The following is a 21,991-nucleotide window of genomic DNA, read 5'->3' as shown; positions in this document are numbered from 1 at the left end:
ACAATTCATCTTCACTCTTCTCACAAACACGGGAAACATGACAAATTATCGGAGTATAATTCATTTATTATATCACCAGGAGTCAGTCCACTATTTTTGTTTACCGGCGCTGCCATTTTTGTTTACTAGCATTGATGGATACACAGAAGATATTCGAAGGCAAAAACAAATGCCACTGACGCACTAAAATGTGCAAAACCAGTACTAAAAGAAGAGGAGATTTTCTACCATTCAGGTACATCAATGATAATCTCCAAATAGTTCCTCAATAACCATTAGATGGCATCAGAAGACAGACTTGCACCAACACGTATTCATACGTGATCGGTTGCAGAGCACCATGCTTGCAAACACGTATTGATACATGAGCGGACAGCATTGTGTTAAGGGAGTGTCTAAATTTAATGCCAATTCTACTGACCAAGTTATTTCTATCCTTCATTTTTTAATGGAATTTAAGGATCAGGCCATTGTCTATAATTTAAGTAAACATCAGGTTTGTCAAATCCTATATCCACGTGTCTGGCGCTCTTTCTGAGCATATCATTGGGGCCATTTCAGAAAGCTGGACTGTTGATCATTTTCATGCACATGTGATACAATTCTTCATGCCTTCTTTAGTAAAAAGACACTATTTCAGATTTCAGCATTTGAACAAATCTTTGTCAGTGTATATTCAAGACATCAAGTTCTTTGCTAGGATTTTTTTGCTTAATTATTCTGAATCTCAAATAGTATCTAGCATTGTTGAGGGTCTTGCTTTCAACTATCGGTCATATCTTGCTCTTTCACCACGACCAGCAACCTTTGCTCAATTGGAGGCTATCAACATTTCTGCCAAAGTTATTAGATATGCCAATCAGCTATGTGTTACATTAGCTCCCTCTCCTATGAGTACATCAGTTCATCAGGTTACTAAAGCCACCTCCTCCTTTGCTTCAAAGCCATGCAATTCTCATGTGTGCTTTATTTATGGTTCTGAACATATCCAAAGGAACTATGCTAAGAATACGCCCTTAGGAAATTCAAAACCCAATGCCAATAATGTTTAATCAAACAGTCATTCTTATCACAACTGTGAAACCAATAGACATTTTTCTCCAGGCAGTGCCCACGTAAGTCATCGTCTCCTCCTCCTTCTTCTTCTTGTGGACGTTCTGGAACTAACAATCAAAGATGACTAATCACTGATCGTTGTGATAAATCTCCAAGAGCTGCTTCAATTTATAGCAATTGCATGTTAAAGAATGTTTTGCCAAGTGATGAAGTTTATGTCATTTCTCAGTCTGAACCTTCTGCTATTGATGATGTAAATTTTTCACGATCCTTTGGCGTTTCTGCTATTCCCCCTTACAAGTTACCTTATGTTTGCTTAGAGGTAAATAATGACCCTATAAGTGCATTGGTAGATTCAGGAAGTAGCATCACATTGATGAGCGAAGATTGATATAATTCCACAAAAACTGCATGTAAGTTACGTCCCCTGAAATCAGTATCTTTAACTTGTTGCACTGCTAATTCTAACCCTGTGAATATAGTAGGAACTCTAAATGTCAAGATCAGAATCCATGTATTTACATGGAAAATACCAGTACTACTTTCCAAAGATTAATCTTGTCCATTCATTTTAAGTACTAACTTTATTGCTAAAACGGGTATGATGTTGGATCTGCAGTTCAATGAATTTCATTTTAAATTACCTGTAAGAATCTACAAGTTGCGTAATCGCTCCCCTACTCTTCCCTTCCATGTCAATGCTATTCCTGAAGATGAAGTTGAATCTCAGGCTTTCGACTTTGATAATTTACCTGTTGATCAGCTCAATCAACCCGAGAATTTCTGTGATAAGTTTCCAGATGTCTTTACTGACAACTTAAGTGTAACTAACGTTTTAGAGTATAAAACCGAAGTGACCAACAATATCCCTGTTCGTTCTCCTCTGTATAGTCTTTTTCCACCCAAAATGAAAGCCCTTAAGGCCATAATTGACCAAATGGCTCGCTGACAGTGTACAGTAATACGTCCTCTAAATCAGCTTATTCTTCTCCCATGTTTCTTGTCTCTAAACCTAAAGGTGGTTTTTGCCCCATTGTAGATTACAGTGTGTTGATTTTCACTCTTGTTTTTCATGGTTTGCTAACGCCAAAATTTTTACAACTTTAGATCTGAATCAGGCATATTATCGGATCCCTCTCGTCAAGTAATCCGAACTCCTCACTGCTTTTGCCACTGATTGGGACCTCTATGAATTTGAGCGAGTACCATTTGTATTAAGTACTGGCACAGCTGTCTTTAACCCGCCTCCTAGACAATATTCTATCAGATATTAAATTGACATTTGTGTACAATTACTTAGACGATTTGGTCAAATTTAGGGAAACGTTTAATGAGCACCTCATTCACCTGAATTAAGTCCTTGAAAGACTGAGCAAAGCAGGCCTAACACTTAAGGTTAGCAAGGTTAACTTCGCCAAACCTCCAATGTCATTCTTGGGGCATATTGTATCAGAGAAAGGTGTCTCCAATGATCAGTCTCAAACTTCTGCCATCCAAAATTTCCCTACCCCCAAAGATGTCAAAGCTGTAGTCAGATTCACTGGTATGGCCAATTTCTTCCATAAATTCATCCTTAATTTCATTGAATGAGCATCTCTAACAAAAGCCTTGAGAAGAAGAGATTCCAAATTTATTTGGGGTAATGCCCATATGGAAGTCTTTTACGATTTGTAATCCCTGTGTAACACTCCGGTTCTGGCAATACCAGATTTTTCTAAATGTTTAATTCTTCAAACAGATACCTCTTCTACAGGTAGATCTCGTGTTCTTCAGGAATTCAAAGATGGACGATGTCCCATTTCTTATGCTTCCCATAGTCTAAATCCTGCTGAATGGAACTATTCTATTTGTAAATTAGCTGTTGTTTTGTCACTGGAATGGTTCAAAATGTATCTTGAACTTCTACCTTATAACCTTGAAACTGTTAATCAGGCATTCAATTGGGTATTAGCCAAACCAAACGTACCGGTCATCTTGCACATTGGGCAGTATGCATATCCGCATTTCAACTTCAGGCTAGTCACATTCGTGGCACTGAAAATGTAGTGGCAGATGGCCTTAGTAGGATGTTCTACCCACATTGTTCTGATCTTCAATCAGAGTCTTCTGATCCCTCTCCAAACCAAGTTTCAGTCTTTGTTAATGTTGTCTTAACTAACTCATCTTTCCTTCTTAAAGACATTTCTAAGCATCAGGAAGATAATTCTGAACTGAAAGCTATTATTAACATTTTCTTTTTACAATTTGTTTTACACTGCAGCAACACAGATAGGCCGTATAGCGATGATGGGATAGGAATGGCCTAGAAGTGGGAAGGAAGTGGCCATGGCCTAAATTAAGGTACAGCCCCAGCATTTGCCTGGTGTGAAAATGGGAAACTATGGAAAACCATTTTCAGGGTTACCGATAGAGGGATGCATCTCCTGGATGCAAGCTCACAGCTGTGCACCCCTAACTGCATAGCAAACTTGCCTGGTGTCAACAGAATTAAATCAGGTGAACATGTCAAGCCCTATATTCTGAAGAACTGTGTTCTATGTTGTCCTGCTTGTGAAGGCGAGACCCCAAAAACTGTTGTCCCATCTAATCTAGTTCCTGCTCTTTTCAACTATTTTCAAGAATCTCGTGTTGGTCATCTTGGTGTTTTCAAAACCAGAGAGAAAATCCATAAGCATTTCATTTGGAAATCCATGGACGATGAAATCTGTACCCTTGTCAAGTCTTGTAAAAATTGTAACATTAGTAAACCTGCTCCTAATACATACCTTGGTCTGTTGTCATCTGAACAAACTTCTTGTCCAATGGAGTGATTATTCATAGACTCTATTGGCTCCTTCCCGAGGTCAAGGGCCAGCCAACATTTCATACTCATGTGTGTGTACGTCTTCTCACATTTTACGTGGCTATTCCCAACTCGCATAGCTAATGCTAATACTACCATCTCTTGTTTGAAACACATCTTTGCTTGTTTTGGACCCTGTCAATCCCTTGTATGTGATAATGCCAAAGCTTTTACTTCTGTCCATTTCTGTAGTTTCTGTTTGGACTTGTCAATTTCTCATGTAACCACCAAACCCATATTATCCCGAAAGAGTTATCCAAAATCTTATTGCTTAACACTCTGCTGACCATTCGAAGTGGGATTCATCGCTGAATTGGTTACCTTCAAAAGACTGAAGAGAGCAGAGGAGATACACAGCAGGAAAGAGAGTTTGTAAATAGGTAGTAACCGAAGAAAAGAAGATAAGCTGGGAAACAATCACCCAGGATGTAAAGGAAGATTTGAACTGTGGGAAATTATTATTATTATTATTATTATTATTATTATTATTATTATTATTATTATTATTATTATTATTATTATTATTATTATTAAGAGACTGGACGAATGAAATGATGAACACAGGATTTGTGAAGAATAAGGGAGTAATACAGAAAAAAACAGAAGAGATAATGGACAGATGGAAATAATATTTCAGTGAACTGCAGAATGTGAGAAACTAGACAAGTGGAGAAAGTACCCAGGCAGCAGGAATAGAAGTACCAGAGAAGGAATCAGACATTACTAGGACAGAGGTGGAATGGGAAAAGCTTTGGGAATAGATGAAGTAGCCATAGAAATGTTCAAGGCTGCAGGACCTATCAGACTCCAGTGGACTTATAGAAAACTCAGGTGTATATGGAGAGAGAGAAAAGTGCCCAATATTCAAGAAAGGAGATAAGATGTACGGTAATGTCCGGGGAATCGTCATCTCCCATTTTGCGAAGATAATGGAAAGGATATTGGAAAGAAGAATTAGAGAAAACATAATAAGACAGTTACAAGAGGAACAATTTGGATTCAGAGGCAGAAGGTCAACAGCGGAATCTATTTTCGTTCTGAGACAGATCATAGGAACGAGCTGAGAATATGGGAAAGATATAGTAATTACTTTTATAGACGTAGTAAAAGTATGCGATAGCATCACCAGAACAAAAGTTTGGGAGAGCCTGACAAACAGGGGCATAGGCAAGAAACTAATAACAATGATAAAAACAATATATAACTGTTACAAATGTGTGAGGACAACAGTGGGTAGATGAAAATCATTTGGGTTTGACAATGGGCTAAAACAAGGCTGTGTGTTGTCACCTTTACAATTCATAATTGTGACGGATGACATCGTAAAGGCAGCAGGGGATGATAATAGAGGAGAAAGAATGAATGCAATGATGTTTTGTGGATTATGATGTGATCTGGGAAGAAGAATAGAAGGATTGAACAATGGGGACTGAAGATAACCATGGAGAGGAGCAAGAAAATGGTGATGAGTGGAGGAAGTAAAGAAGGAAAAGGAGCTATCAAAATTTGAGACAAGGAACTGGAAATAGCAGAACACTTCAAATACTTGGGAAGTGAAGTGACAGAAAATGTGAAGGGGCGCACAGCTGTGAGCGTGCATCCGGAGATAGGGAGTTCAAACCCTACTGTCGACAGCCCTGAAGAGAGTTTTCCATGTTTTCCCATTTTCATACCAGGCAAATGCTGGGACTATACCTTAATTACGGCCATGGCTGCTTCCTTCCCATTCCTAGGCCTTTCCTATCCTATCGTCGCCATAACACCTATCTGTGTCGGTGCAATGTACAGAAAAAAAAGAAAAAAAGGAAATTAAGAATTCAGGAATGAAATCTGAGTGCAAAAGGCTTTATGACAACAAAATGAAGGGGGATAAACTTAAATGGTTTGGTCATGTTAAGGGGATGGATGAAAGAAGGATGCCAAAGCACATGATGGAGAGCTTGATAGGAGGGAGAGCAAGAGGGAGACACAAATAAGGTGGACAAAATCTATCAAGAACAGTATAATTAGAAGAAACATGGAATGAAACACAGTTAAAGAGTAACAATGGTTGTTATATAGAGGAAGATGGAACGGTGCCATAAACATCCCTACCCAGTGGGAGCTGGACAAGGGAACTGATTATGACGATGATGATGATGATGGCTTACCACATATTGTAGTAGGAGTTGAATCATGGCTAAGAAGTGACATTATGGATACAGATATTCTCAAAGAACTGGAGTGTTTATCATAGAGACAGGATAGGAATGGTAGGAAGGAGAGTATTCATACTGCAGAAGAATTTGTAAACTACAAGTAAGTAAAGGATGGGAAACATTAAATTCTTGGTTCAAGTCTCATCTCTCAAGACGGACGGACGGACGGACGGATAGATGGATGGATGGATGGATGGATGGATGGATGGATGGATGTTAAGTAATTAAATAATTAATTATAATTCATTGTTTTCAGAAAACAAAGTGTTGAAAATGTTTGCTCACAAAGATATAAATGCTACAAAACAAAACAATGTGTTTCAATGCATTTTCACCATTTTCATATGCTTAGAAAATACTTTCTTTCAAAAACATCTTAAATGAGCCATTAGAAGTAACAACGGGGCTGATGACCTTCGATGTTAGGCCCCTTAAAACACCAAGCTAGAAGTAACATCAACATGTTCATCTTTTTCCTCTTCAGACAAAGTTTTTGATTGTGCAAAACCATACTCAAAAGGGTTGTCCAGAGGAATGATTATTCAACAATTCTTTAAGTTAATTGATGAAGTATGAGTGTTTCTGTGTGATAGTAAAGTAACAGGAAAGTAATCTCTGAAACTAGTCACTAACTCACTGAGGTATTCAACGATGACAGGTAGAACTTCTTGTGGCAATTCCTCATTTGTGGAGTCCTGAAAAGACTTCAGTGTTGGGAAGACCTTCAGGCAGAGATCCCCATGGCTGAATTTTTATGATTGCTGCCTCAATCCTGTCTCCAGCATAAAAAAAATATTCATGCCATTACCTTAAAGACCCACAAAGAGTGTGTGGTTTCTTTTTTTGCTAGTGGCTTTACGTCGCACCGACACAGATAGGTCATATGGTGACGACAGGATAGGAAAGGCCTAGGAGTTGAAAGGAAGCGGCCATGGCCTTAATTAAGGTACAGCCCCAGCATTTGCCTGGTGTAAAAATGGGAAACCACTGAAAACCTTCTTCAGGACTGCTGATAGTGGGGTTCAAACCCACTATCTCCCGGATGTACGCTCACAGCCACTTGCCCCTAACCGTACAGCCAACTCGTCCAGTCCCGGTAAGAGTGTGTTTAAGTATGCAAAAATATCTAGTAAGTAGGCTGCCATACAAAACTAAGGGAAGTTATTCAACTCATCGCATGGAAATTAACTATCACACAGAAACACTCATACTTCCCCAATTAACTTAAAGAATTGTTGAATAATCATTCCTCTGGACAACCAACGCACGTCCACGTCTCTATGCAAAAGCAATTGCACGTATCGGCTCCCAATTTCTGCACATAATTTTGAGAAAATTCTGGAATTCAAGGGTCAAGATTTGATGAAATTTATAATCTGAAATACCTCATCAAATACTTTGATGACTGTGGCATCATCTTTGTAGTCAAGGCTTCTTGATGAATACAGCAGTGGTTACATTTCAGATTAGGTGTCACATTCTTCATTCGAGAAATAAGTCGTTTTTACGTCTGACATAGCACGCTTTACAATACCATAAGTTTATTGTTTATTTATTTAAACAACATTATTAAATAATACGGGACATGTTTCATCTAACTTGTAGACATCATCAGCCATAAGATATTCAAGAAAAAGCTTTAAAAAGGACAAGGACAGAACAAAACACAATAAAATAAATCGGTTGTCGAACACGTCAATCAAAATAGCGAGGATGTTCCAGATTGTTCCAAGTACAAACATTCAAATCCTGTTGATGGAGAAAAAAAAAAAAAACCAACAAAAAAAAACTTAAATTCACACACATGAGAACGATATAGTAAAGCTTGTTGTTAAAATTCTGTCTCCAGCATAACAAAATATTCATGCCATTACCTTAAAGACCCACAAAGAGTGTGTGGTTTCTTTTTTTTCCTAGTGGCTTTACGTTGCACCGACGAGTCCCTACACATGCTCGTTGATCGTCTTTTTTCTGCTACAAATAACATTATACACTTCATTATCAGCTTTAGCCGACGCACCTGATTGCTGCATATCAACGGCACACTCAAGAAGAATTTTAACAACAAGCTTTACTATATTGTTCTCGTGTGTGTGAATTTAAGTTGGGTTTTTTTTTTTTTTTCATCAACAGGATTTGAATGTTTGTACTTGGAACAATCTGGAACATCCTCACTATTTTGATTGACGTGTTCGACAACCGATTTATTTTATTGTGTTCGTTCTGTCCTTGTCCTTTTTAAAGCTTTTTCTTGAATATCTTACGGCTGATGATGTCTACAAGTTAGACGAAACATGTCCCGTATTATTTAATAATGTTGTTTAAATAAATAAACAATAAACTTATGGTATTGTAAAGGTGGAATATTGAAACTTAACCTTAAAGTATACGTACGACAATACGGACTTTACGATGAAATTTATTTTATGTAATGACACAGCACGTGCACCATCTGTAGTCAGGCCTACACATCTCTCCAACGAAACAGAATTCTCCTTAAAAATGTAATTTGAAGTCAAATATACTTGGCTGTAGAATGCAGAATTTCACTTGAAAACAAATCCTCCATAATTTTGTCTTCCCATACGTAACATATACAAAGTAGCATGATAACTTTGTTTGTGATGTCAGTACTTTCATCAATCTGCACTGAAAAAAATGCTTCAAGTCTGTATCCTTGTAAGAAGAGTGCATTTCATGTTGGCAGATACATCACATACCAGTATTCTTCGCTTCACTTTGTTAATTTCACAAGACAACAACTTGCTGAGTACACATTTGCAGATGATTACTCAGGCGGGTATAATCACTTCCTCGCCTACAGTATGAGCCATTCCTGCTTAGGAAATGATTTTTGCAGCAACATAAGAAGCCAACATCGCATTCTCTTGAACACTTACACCAAAATGTTTTTCTACTCTGCTGCTTTTATCTTGAAAAATTCTATCAACTTACACTGACTGACAGAGCAAATGCAACACCAAGGAGGAGTGGTTCGAAAGGGATGAAAGTTGGGGAAAAAACAGAGACGGCACGGACGAATAATTGATGTTTATTTCAAACCGATATGCAGGTTACACAATGCGCACGGCATCGACTCAGTAGGATGTAGGACCACCGCGAGCAGCGATGCACGCAGAAACACGTCGAGGTACAGAGTCAATAAGAGTGCGGATGGTGTCCTGAGGGATGGTTCTCCATTCTCTGTCAACCATTTGCCACAGGTGGTCGTCCGTACGAGGCTGGGGCAGAGTTTGCAAACGGCGTCCAATGAGATCCCACACGTGTTCGATTGGTGAGAGATCCGGAGAGTACGCTGGCCACGGAAGCATCTGTACACCTCGTAGAGCCTGTTGGGAGATGCGAGCAGTGTGTGGGCGGGCATTATCCTGCTGAAACAGAGCATTGGGCAGCCCCTGAAGGTACGGGAGTGCCACCGGCCGCAGCACATGCTGCACGTAGCGGTCGGCATTTAACGTGTCTTGAATACGCACTAGAGGTGACGTGGAATCATACGCAATAGCGCCCCAAACCATGATGCCGCGTTGTCTAGCGGTAGGGTGCTCCACAGTTACGGCCGGATTTGACCTTTCTCCACGCCGACGCCACACGCGTCTGCGGTGACTATCACTGACAGAACAGAAGCGTGACTCATCGGAGAACACGACGTTCCGCCATTCCCTCATCCAAGTCGCTCTAGCCCGGCACCATGCCAGGCGTGCACGTCTATGCTGTGGAGTCAATGGTAGTCTTCTGAGCAGATGCAGGGAGTGCAGGCCTCCTTCAACCAATCGACGGGAAATTGTTTTGGTCGATATTGGAACAGCCAGGGTGTCTTGCACATGCTGAAGAATGGCGGTTGACGTGGCGTGCGGGGCTGCCACCGCTTGGCGGCGGATGCGCCGATCCTCGCGTGCTGACGTCACTCGGGCTGCGCCTGGACCCCTCGCACGTGCCACATGTCCCTGCGCCAACCATCTTCGCCACAGGCGCTGCACCGTGGACACATCCCTATGGGTATCGGCTGCGATTTGACGAAGCGACCAACCTGCCCTTCTCAGCCCGATCACCATACCCCTCGTAAAGTCGTCTGTCTGCTGGAAATGCCTCCGTTGACGGCGGCCTGGCATTCTTAGCTATACACGTGTCCTGTGGCACACGACAACACGTTCTACAATGACTGTCGGCTGAGAAATCACGGTACGAAGTGGGCCATTCGCCAACGCCGTGTCCCATTTATCGTTCGCTACGTGCGCAGCACAGCGGCGCATTTCACATCATGAGCATACCTCAGTGACGTCAGTCTACCCTGCAATTGGCATAAAGTTCTGACCACTCCTTCTTGGTGTTGCATTTGCTCTGTCAGTCAGTGTATATTCTCGTGTTGTGAATGTTTAGTTTCCAGATGTTGCCTGAGATTAGCTGGTTTCATAGATGCATTAGCAAGAATATCATAGCATAAAACACACATGGGCTTTGGCTCCAAAAGAGATCCTCATTTAGTTTCAATAAAACCATACTCAGGATAATCATTGCTGTACTCAGAATTTTTCTGTACGTGTAATAGAAGTTAAATTGCTGATGCTAGGACAAACACTGAACTCTGAACAACAGCAGACATTGTCCTGAATCTTCTCCTTCCTGCTGCAGATCAATTTGTCTTTTTAAAGAACAAGTCTTGAAACAAGCTTTCACTTTTAAGTGAAAAACAACGAACTGTATAATGTGATAAAAGCATGAACAAGCTGCAAATATGTCATGTATCAACACTGTATTTACTTTTTTCGACCCACCAAGATACACTGTTCGCTGCAGCAATCGACTTTAGTCAACTTGGCAATATCCTGCTTCCGTTCACACCTGCATTGTTAATAAAGCAGTAGTTAATACATTGCATGTTCATACAACTCTTGAGCATGTGCTGAGAATTGTTGAAGTCAAAGCTGCCAGTATCAAACCTATACCGGTAAATGTTTTATTTAGTTCTTCTGGGTTGAACTGTGTTGTTTTCTGTACATTCCGTACAGTTTGCCAACGTTTCAAATACATTGCAGTATTCCTTGTCAAGGCGACTGACATATCCCTACTTGACCCAAGGTAATCAGTCTCCCAGGCAGCTTGGCCTTACATAGCCTTCACTCTCTGGCTGATGTAAGCCCAATGGGGGCTCATGATATGTGTGGAACATGTGTGTCACTTGCCAGGTAGCTGGGGATTGCCGGTGCTATTATGTAATGAGGGTTCTTCCTGTATGTTCACGTAGTGACCTGCATATTGTAATCCATGTGTAATGGGCATCCAAGAATTGCTGATTTCCTGTATGTTCATGTAGTGACCTGCATATTGTAATCTATGTGTAATGGGCATCCAAGAATTGCTGATTTTGTATCCTTCTTCGAAATTCATATTGTTCAGGTGTTTCTTAATTTCAATAGCCTCTCGGATTTTTCTTTCAATATTCCAGGGAATAGCTGCTAAGATTTTAGTTCTGTCAAATGAAATTTTGCTTCTTGTTTTGCAGGAATGCTTGGCTACAGCTGCAACATCTGTGGCTCATTTTTGGTGCGACAGATATGTTCTTTAAGTCTGGAAGAAATCAGACACTTCATTTCAACTGTGTAGTAGGTACCACAGCTACATTCAATATGGAACATTCCAGTGGTCTGTATTTCTATTATGTCTTTGACTGGTGGCAGATAACAGGTTAACTTCTGGTGTGGTTTATAGATGACCTTTGTGTTATATTTGTTTAGTAACTTACCAATCCTGTCTGTAGTATTTCCAATGTAAAGAAGTATCACTGTTTTCGGACGGGTCCATTCGTCCTCCCCTCTGTTCTCTTCTATGGCAGCCTTTCCTTTGCTTTCTGCTAATTTTCTAAAAACTTGCCGGATGCTGTTGAACGAGTAGCCATTTCTCCTGAGGGTTCGCATGGGGTCTTCTTTCTCTTCTTCAAGGTGCTCTGCATCTGATATCGCTATCTCCCTATTAATCAGCGATTTTAGAACAGCCTGTTTTTGTGATGGGTAGTGGTTAGAAGATGCATGCAGGTACCTATCTCTGTGTGTGGGTATTCTGTATACTGTATGGCTCAGAGTCCCATTGGTGTTTCGTTTCACCGGGACATCCCGGACCAGTAGTTTCCTCTCTACCTCAATTTCCATGGTAAACTGAATATTCACATGAATGGAGTTAAGATGGTTGACAAATAATTACCAAGTTATTGCTTCTGTGAGGCCAGATGATGAAAGTGTCATCTAGATAGCAGAGAAACCATTTTAGTTTCAGGATTGATGTGGCTAAGGCTTTCTGTTCCATGTACATGTTTGCAATGACTGGAGAGAGGGGTGATCCCATCGTGGTTCTTTCTGTCTGTTCACAGAACTCGATGTTGAAATAGAAATATGTGGCATTAAGGCATCATTCGTTGGCTAACATGACAGGTTTTTCGGCAGCTTCTGGTCTAGTAGTGGAAACCCTTCTGTTAATGGCACCTTGGTGAAAAGTGACGCGACGTCCAAACTTACTAATCAGTCCGTGCTTTATTGGATTGATTCTTGAAGAGCTGGATGAAATGTCAGGAGTCCTTAAGGTAGGTTTGCATGTGTCCTATATGTGGCTGAAGAAGTCCGGCTTGGTAACGGGCAGAGACCCTATAGCACTCACAATATGTCGCAACGGTATGCCTTCTTTACAGATTTTGGGAGGCCATACAGTTTGGGAGGTACTGAGTCCACGGAAATCAGTTTCTTCTGTATTTCTGCTGGAATACTGCTTTTTTTTTTTTTTTTTTTTTTTTTTTTCACTAATCTGTGGAGTTTGTTTTTAATATGGCTGGTAGGATTCCTTATTTTCCTGTATGAAGGGTCGATGAAAAATTGCTCCATTTTAGGTATGTAACCAGTACATGTCATTATTACTGTAGCATTGCCCTTGTCTGCAGGTAATAGTATTATCGTTTCTGTATCCTGGTTTTCTTTTCTTTTTTTTCGCTTTACATCGCACCGACACAGATAGGTTTTATGGCGACAATGGGATAGGAAATGCCTAGGAATGGGAAGTAAGCGGCCATGGCCTTAATTAAGGTTCAGCCCCAGCATTTGCCTAGTGTGAAAATGGGAAGCCACGGAAAACCATCTTCAAGGCTGCCGACAGTGGGGTTCGAACCCACTATCTCCAGATTACTGGATACTGGCCGCACTTAAGAGACTGCAGCTATCGAACTCTGCGTATCCTGTTTTCAGGGCAGGAATTTCTTCTCTGGTCAGGTTAAACGGAGGTGGCTTTGTGGTTCCCGATATCCTATTGGGTGCTTCTGCATAGTTAAGTCCTTTTTTCAAGACTGCAGTGATAGTCTCACTGAATGGCTTATCCGTGAGATTACTTATTAAATTCTTCTGTTGTGCTTCATGTCTGTTGTGCTTCATGTGGTTTTGGTTTCTGTTTTTGTCGGAGGTGGACAAATTTTCTGTTTTGTTTGGCTGTGGCTAATTCTAGTGTATGCTGCGATTGTGTGCTGCCAATGCTGTCTAACATGGTCCAGTCATTGAGAGACAATGTGCTGGGCAAGTTCCAAGTGGAAGCAAAATGGTTTACTGTTAAGGTGATCCAGTGTCTGCCTGGTGTCATGAATCCATTAATCTGTTCCTCGAGAAGTTTTATGCTGGTTTTGTGAAGAATATAGACTGTCCTTTGGTTTGTCATGTGATTCTTCAATTTCACATTTTGGTATAATGCTGTTGTCCCTGCAGCACCTAAAAAAGGTGAGTCGAGCCAGGCAGTTATTCATCTTCTTACGAAGGTTATCGAACTGCCTAGTAGCTTTGAGAATATCTTTCCCCTACAGGATTTGTATCTTAGATGCAAAGCTTCCACGGTCTGTTGAGTTATTTAGTTGTTCTTTTGGGTTGAACTGTGTTGTTTTCTGTACATTCCGCACAGTTTCCTGATGTTTCAAATACACTGCAGTATTCTTAGTCAACGCGACTGAAAGCCCGCCTGGCAAAATTCTTGTCAGCTCTCTGGCCAGCACTACTACACTAGTAAGCAGTCATGAGCATGCAGAACATTAATAATGGACAGTGAATTAATCTATGAGCTTTTGGTGGCAGATTTGGGTTCAGAATTATCCATAAATGTCTACAATGAATGTGATGATGTGCCAAGTGAAAGTTTGTAGACAATAATAATTAGGGGATTCACCGCTTGCCAGTCATGCTGCAACAGCATGCATGACTCATGTACGTAATATACAAACAGGTGTGGACAATCGGTTCGAGTCAGCATCTTTCATGAAACTCACGTTACGTCATGGAATTCTTTCACCTGTACTATCAGAGAACTTATAAAATGTTGGTTTTGAAAAATAGTGGGCGTTATAAATGATGACATGTAAGTAAAGTCGCAGACCGCCTAAATTTGTTCCATGGACAACCACAAGTCTGCGGACCACGAAATGGGAAACACTGGTTTAGGGAATTCTAATTGGAATTAAGTCTATATACTACTTTAAAGTTGAGAAATTGATGATGACGATAATGATGACAACAACAATGGCTTAAAGTCCCACTAACTACCTTTACGGATTTAAGAGATGTGCCAGAATTTTGTCCCGCAGCAATTATTTCATGTAAATCTGCTGGCACATTTGAGCACAATTGAATACAGTTGGACTAAGTTGGAATCAAACACAGCAACTCAGGTTCAGAGAGCCAGCATTCAACCATCTGAGCCACTAAGCCCAGAGATTTGGAGGTAGAACTAATTCCCAAATACCAGGACATCTGCTCTTTAATAAAAAGCTATACAAAGCGTGTATAAAAAGAAGTTAGAAAGGCAAGAAATGTACCTTTCCAAATATAATAACAAACATAATTTACAAGATAATTACAATTATGTCTAAAACTATTATTGGTGACAGAGATGTACTTACTGAAAGCTGGGCCTTGGAAATAATATCATTTCCCACCAGAGAGGCAAGCAGAGGAAGGGCAAATGGCTCGATCCTTAGCTCTCGTGCCAGCGCAAATCTGTTATAGATGTATGTGGTTCCTCTTCTGATGTCAAGATGGTTGATGGACATGTAATAATATGTCCCTTCATGTATAATATAATCTGAGTCTTGACCTAAGATGGCAAAACACTGGTTTTGAACTGCAAACTGCACGACTTCCTCATCACATTCTTGTACAGTAGTGAATACCTGAAGGACAAACATACTACACTGTAATTTCTAAAGATTAAAAGAAAGAAATATTTATGTTCATCCCCCAGAAATCGTGCTCCATCACAGGCTCAAGTATGGTAATGGTTACAATGATTGATAGGCATCCATAGGTGACAAATTCAGAGAAATATCTCATTCTCATTTACAGCTCACAGATACCATGCTGTCCACTGTGTTCTGCAGTACCATCTAAGAAAGGGTTAATCTGACACACATTCTTGGAAAATTTTTTGAGCATTTATCAAAACTGACTGACTGCAATCAAACTGGTGCAGTAATGAAACAGCATAACAACTTGAATTGTAGACATAACTCCTCTGTGCATTTCTCTGGCTAATGCAGAGGACAAGAACGTAAGATTTAGATCCTGAAAAACATACACCCACTCAAAGAAAAAGAAACAGAAAAAAAGTATCCCAGAAGGAATGGAATGATTTAGATGTAATTTGGTAGACATGCATACCATCAATGGGTGTGTCAATGATTAGAGTTCCCATGATTTGTAACATAACATCATAGACGGACGGACGGACGGACGGACAGACGGATATGAATTTAAAACGATCAGCGGAAGCGACCCACAGTGCCTCACATGCACAGAAGCTAGCGTAAAACAATAGTATTACTGACCAAGGAACTGCTTCTATAGCACGATACTGAATCGATGATGCTTGTAGTCGGAAGGAGTCCAAAATCCAAGTCATCGGCCCCTCATAATGGTACTTATCGATAGAAAAGTAGAACCATGGTATTTGTCATGTTGCGGTACTAATCAAGAGTAGCGTAGACTCGCGGTATTACACACATTATGGTACTACTCACAGGTAATTAAATTCGCACATGTATTACAGGCCTGCTGTGTTTCGCACAATGCGGTGCCATTGACAGGCAACGCAAACCTATGGTGTTCATCACCTAAGTGTACTAACCACAGGGACTCGTACTATCCCATGGTGTTCCTCATCACCTAAGTGTACTAACCACAGAGACTCGTACTATCCCGTGGTGGGTTCCTCATACAGTGGGTACTAATCATAGGCAAGCCACAACCATGGGTTCCATCATCCCATGGTGTCGCTCATATAGTGCTACTAATCACAAGTACTGTAAAAGCCGTCGCGCTCTCGTTTGCTACTAATCACAAACCTATTTGTTACCTAACATAGTGGTACTACACGCAAGTAAAAGTGACCTATGGTGTTCCCCGCGTAGTGGTATTAAACAGGAGTTTCATGGTTCTAATATAATCATCCCTTGGTCGCCCCTTTTATTCGTCTCTTACGACAGGCAGGGGATACCGTGGGTGCATTCTTCATCTGCATCCCCCACCCACAGGGCGTTGTGTTAAGAGACTTACTGGAGTCCGATGAGGGGCTGCATTGTCATTTCCAAGAAGCCAGGTGGTTATACAGAGCAACTGCCAGATATGTGGGATGTTCAGATGTCATAGTGGCCTGATATTTGAACCAATGGGAACAAGACAGCAACCACACACATCATGAAGGTTCTGGTTGACCAAGACAAACTACACCAAGGGAGGAAAGATATTTTTTTTTTTTTTGCTAGTTGTTACACGTCGCACCGACACAGATAGGTCTTACAGCGACGATGGGACAGGAAAGGGCTAGGAGTGGGAAGGAAGCGGCCGTGGCCTTAATTAAGGTACAGCCCCAGCATTTACCTGGTGTGAAAATGGGAAACCACGGAAAACCATCTTCAGGGCTGCCGACAGTGGGGTTCGAACCTACTATCTCCCGAATACTGGATACTGAATGTAGGATGCTAAAAGGTTTGTTTTGTCACCTATTCAATACATATAAAATTTTACAATTTAGGAATTTATTATTGATTCCACTTGAGACATGTTTCGCCCTTCATTGAGGGCATCATCACTCAAACAATGATTTTTATCACTTACTGGATACTGGCCGCACTTAAGCGACTGTAGCTATCGAGCTCGGTGAGGAATGATGTAACATGCACCAAGCACTGCAAACAATCATGATATCTACATCTGCCATCCAGACACAATTACTGGATTCTCTTTAACACCCTATGTCTCAATAACTGGTACCAGACAGACTACAGGTTGTCATTAACAGCAAAGCTAAGATGGCACTATTGATAGGGGTGCTGTAACCGGAAGGCATGGACTGAAGACAGTGGCATTGTATCATGTTCAGCAATAAATCCTGGTTTTGCATTTTCACAGATGACATTCCTGAGCAAGAATGTTGTCACGGAAACAATGTTGTGGAGGGACATGACATTAATCATGGCAGTATGGAGTGGGAAGCCATTGGGTATGACACTCAGTCACCTCCGATAGTAATTTTCATCACCCTGTCAAGATAAACAAGTTGCATCTCCACCCTGAAGTGTTACTCCTCATGATATAACACCCGGGTCCAATCTTTCAACAAGACAACATTTGTCCACACGTCACATGTCTGTGGACTACCTGCATCAAGTCGAGGTATTCCTGCGTCCAACAAGGTCCTCCATTCTGTCCCCGATAGAACACATGGGACCAGTGTGGATGTCTCATCTCTGAGCCAGGCCAAATACAAGTTGACAAGGGCAGTTATAGGAGGTGTGGACATACTTCCCTCAGGAGAGGATATAATGAATCTATGACTCCCTTCTGAAGCAAATTAGTGCATCCATCAAGGCAAAGGGAATGCTACACTCTTACTAACACGAGACTAACAGTATGCTCATACTACCAATTTTGTTGTCTCTTTGATTTGATATTGCAATAACTGCAATAGTTGCATGACCTTTCAACATGTGCAGTTTGATTTCTTTTCCACCATTCCTTCCAGGTGCTTAATGTCAGTGGCAACACTTTTTCAACTGATGAGTTTGGCTCTAGAACAGTGATTCCTAATCTTTTTATGTTCGCGGCACCCTTAGAAATGAGATTACAAACTCAGGGCACCCATGTTAATTTTTAAACAATAGGAACATGTCAAATTATTTTATTTTGAAAATATTCACTCTGATATATGTATATATGTATAGGTGTTTAATTATGTTCATATAAACACTCCGAATGGAGAAGAATATAGTTCCTTTATTTTATTAATTTACTATACAATTTATGGCCTGCGAATAGACGAAGTGTACTATACAAATGTTTAATATACACTGACTATGAATAATTAAATTTAACAAATACAACTTAAAAACTAGACGACTAAAATGTAATCTTGTAAATCATTACAACAAATTTTGTCTTATTAATATGAGATTTGTGATTGATGCTGAGAACACAGGTTGATATCAGGTCTAATAGTTGACAATGAAACCTGCATATCTGCTCTCAAGGCTTAGTAGTCTATTTCTTGCTTTGGATTTGATTGTCACCATAGCAAAGAAGGTTTGCTCACAAAAATAAGAAACTGAAAAGGACAAAAGTAGATCTGTTGCTTTCTACACTTGAGTAGGGTACTTGTCTGCCAGTCCAAGCCAAAAATCTGCCACTATTGCCTTACTCTAGGTAAATTTAACTTTTAGTGTGGAATCAGCACAGAGATCAATGAATTCATTTTGTTCACAAGCTGTAAATTCTATTTCTTCAGCACTATCTGCCAAATCAAAGAAAGTTTGACAAATCACCTTTCTGAACTGCAGACATCCAACAATCAAGCTTTCTCTTAAAACCTTTAATTTTATTGTGTCCTCTGCATGGAAACATTAAGTTTAACTTATTAAGCATATCTGCCAGATACGGCAGTTCTAAATACCAAGTATAATTTTCAACAGTTCATAAAATGTGTTCTGATTTTCTTCCTTGAAAAAATCTTTCATTTCTCTTTTCAGTTGAAGAACTCGACTGAGCACATGGACCTCACAATAACCATCTTATTTCTGTGTGCAATATTAATGAAGTGTGCACTGCACCCATTTCCTGACATAACTGTTAAAAATTCCTGCATTTCAAAGGTCAAGACTTTATGTAGTTTACCATTTCCACAACCTGGTTAAAAACTGCAGTACGCTCTTCATCACAAGCTTTTGCAACTAATGACTCTCTGTGAAAAAACAAAACAAAAAAACAGTAGGCTACTGTGATGGATGGATTTTCTTCCAAAACTCTGGCAGTAAAACCATTATATTTCCCACACATGGATGGCGCATCATCTGTACATACGCCACATCAGTCTTTCCATTGAAGGCTATGGTCATTTAGATAAGAATGAACACAATAAAAATTATCATGCCAGTGGTTCTAGTCTCCAGCATTCTACAGAACAGAAACTGTTCACTAATAACTTTATCATAAATAAATCTGATAAACCCAATGAGCTGTGCTTTATCACTAGCATCAGAACTGTCATCTACTATTTTTTTTTTTTGCTAGGGGCTTAACGTCGCACCGACACAGATAGGTCTTATGGCGACGATGTCATCTACTTACAAGGCAAATTTTCTATTACACTTTATTTTCTCTACTAGTTGTGTCCATTCATATTGGATGATATCTCAGATATCCTGCGGCTGCTCCACTGTTGGAGAGTGGGACTTTGGAAACTTGATCTCTAGCAGTTTCACCTAGTATTGTTTCAACTATTATTTTACATGCGGAGCCAATGATTTCCTCTCCCACTTCAGCTTGCTAGATACCATGGACTGATTGCTGAGTCCTTCCCAACAAATTACACACACAGGGCGAGGCTTTTTCAGATCCTTATGCCACAAAAATCCATACTTCAAGTAACTGTCCAAATATGTCCTTTTCTTTCCTTTGTCTTGACTTTCATTATCTTTTGAAGATGAAGGTCCTGGAGGAACTTCAAAGTTCACACTAACACAGGCAGTTCACTGTCCTGGAGTTTACATGTCTTTAAGCAAACTTATCCACAGGAAACCCAGTGAAAAGACACAGTGAAAATATAAAACTTAAAATGACTAGAGGCAATTGAAGCATTCTTCTATGGTGCCTTATACTACTGAACTACCTGTCTGGTTGCACTTCGCTTGTATTTGGACTTGACACGGGTGTGGCGAGAGGAGGAAGAAGTTGAGTTAGTGGAGGGGAGAGCAGCGTGTGTCCCCTAGCCTGACTTAATGTCCAATATAAGTACAACACTGACAAAAATTTGATGAACTCTACTTAGCTATGTGGAGGACTACGGTGGAATTTATGACACAGTCTTTTCTTATTCATCCACGAGTCAGATACCCGAGATGAAACGTAATGAAACTAATTATTCAACTTCCTCTTCTTCATCATCACCAATAGCAGGAATTGATATACTGTAATTTAATATATATGTTTTATTCAGTCCCAACTATATTTTTGTTTATTCCTTAAAATATCTCGCAGCACCCATGAAGAGTGTCGCAGCACACTAGTTGGAAATTGCTGCTCTAGAATATCCTGGAATAGACTGTTCTTGGAATCTTCTAATGTTTCTCTACCGACGGTATTCAGCTTGAAATCTTATATTTACCATTCAAAGCAGTGTAACAGTATCTACTCACCGTTCATCTGCCAGCAATTTTTTACTTTGCCATGAACCTTAACTCATACTGCACTATGTCCCATATCTTACGAACTGTAATTCTACCTGTCTGCAAGCAAATTAATCACCAGACTCTCAGCATGGTCTTAGGGGTGACATCATCTCCTCATCCCTTAGCACATACCTTGTCAACCTGCGCTCATCGAGCTAGAGCGCTCTGAGCTGGCTCAGTGTTCAGCTCGCAGTAGTCACCACTGCTTGACTAGTCATTCCCCTATCTCTCTTGCTTGCTCCGCATCTCACTTTGGAAGATTTGTACCCAGAGATTGAAAGGTGATTCAAAGAAGTGGAGGAAATGCAAAGTGAACTGATGGTTTTTGTTACACCATTTTCCACCCTGCCAGAAGATTATATATTATAATGGTCCTCCTTATCAATACTCACATATGTAACAATATATGATTACTGATTACTGATATGGTGGACTATTATAATATATAATATTGCAATAGTCAATATGGACCAATCAGCCAAAAAATGGTCAAAATCATAAATTCTGCTGGAAGATGTCGCAGCCAGCTACCACAGGTAGTTAATCAGGTTACAGAGCCAAACAATCCTTAAAGACCATTACTGTTCTACGAGAGATCTCCTACAATTATGAAAATTCATCCCAGCAAGAGTTCTCATGGCTACATACACAGGCATGCCAATTTGCTGCAATATTTGCCTTGAAGTATGTTTGAGAGCACATATTTTCAATAATGAACCCTAGTAAGTCTTAGAAGTTTATGATATGCATCCAATCAGTGCAAAATATTTATCTCACCATAACTTAACTGCTAGGATCCAGGACATGCTAAGTTTCTACTTCAAAGATAAATAGACAGATATGGTTTATTTTAACTGGCCAAGTTAGGGTCAAGTGCACCCCTGTGTGGTCGAAAAATAGAATATATTTATTATTATTTTTATCGCTAATCTCTAATATAGGTCTTCGTGACATATTATATGCCTTTTGAAGAAAATAACGTCCGCTCATTTGCTAAGGACATGGCTTCAAAGAAGCTATCTTGAGGGTTAAAGGTACATACAACATTACGAAACTAATAATTGGAAGATATCGAAATGTATGCAACAACCCCTGTAGTAGTACCTTCAATTAGCAATAATTCTTATTTCGAAATTCAAATATTTT

At 40.0% G+C, this 21,991-nt stretch overlaps 1 protein-coding gene across 2 annotated transcripts in view; it reads right to left on the bottom strand.

Annotated features, from left to right (window-relative positions):
• LOC136863754 (constitutive coactivator of peroxisome proliferator-activated receptor gamma) overlaps positions 1-21,991 on the bottom strand; it is a 1,011,420-nt gene that overhangs the window by 714,782 nt on the left and 274,647 nt on the right. For both annotated transcript variants that reach the window (XR_011017848.1, XM_068226360.1), the window contains exon 4: positions 15,029-15,298. Coding sequence is in view for 1 of the 2 variants with exons in the window: in XM_068226360.1 (XP_068082461.1) it covers positions 15,029-15,298 (270 nt within the window). In the remaining variant the exon portion in view is untranslated. The remainder of the gene's footprint in view (positions 1-15,028; positions 15,299-21,991) is intronic.

Source organism: Anabrus simplex, chromosome 2 (genome assembly GCF_040414725.1).
Source record: "Anabrus simplex isolate iqAnaSimp1 chromosome 2, ASM4041472v1, whole genome shotgun sequence".
In the NCBI taxonomy this organism is placed as follows: Eukaryota; Metazoa; Arthropoda; class Insecta; order Orthoptera; family Tettigoniidae; genus Anabrus; species Anabrus simplex.
Note: the sequence above shows the minus strand (reverse complement) of the source record. Positions and strands in the feature narration are given on the sequence as shown.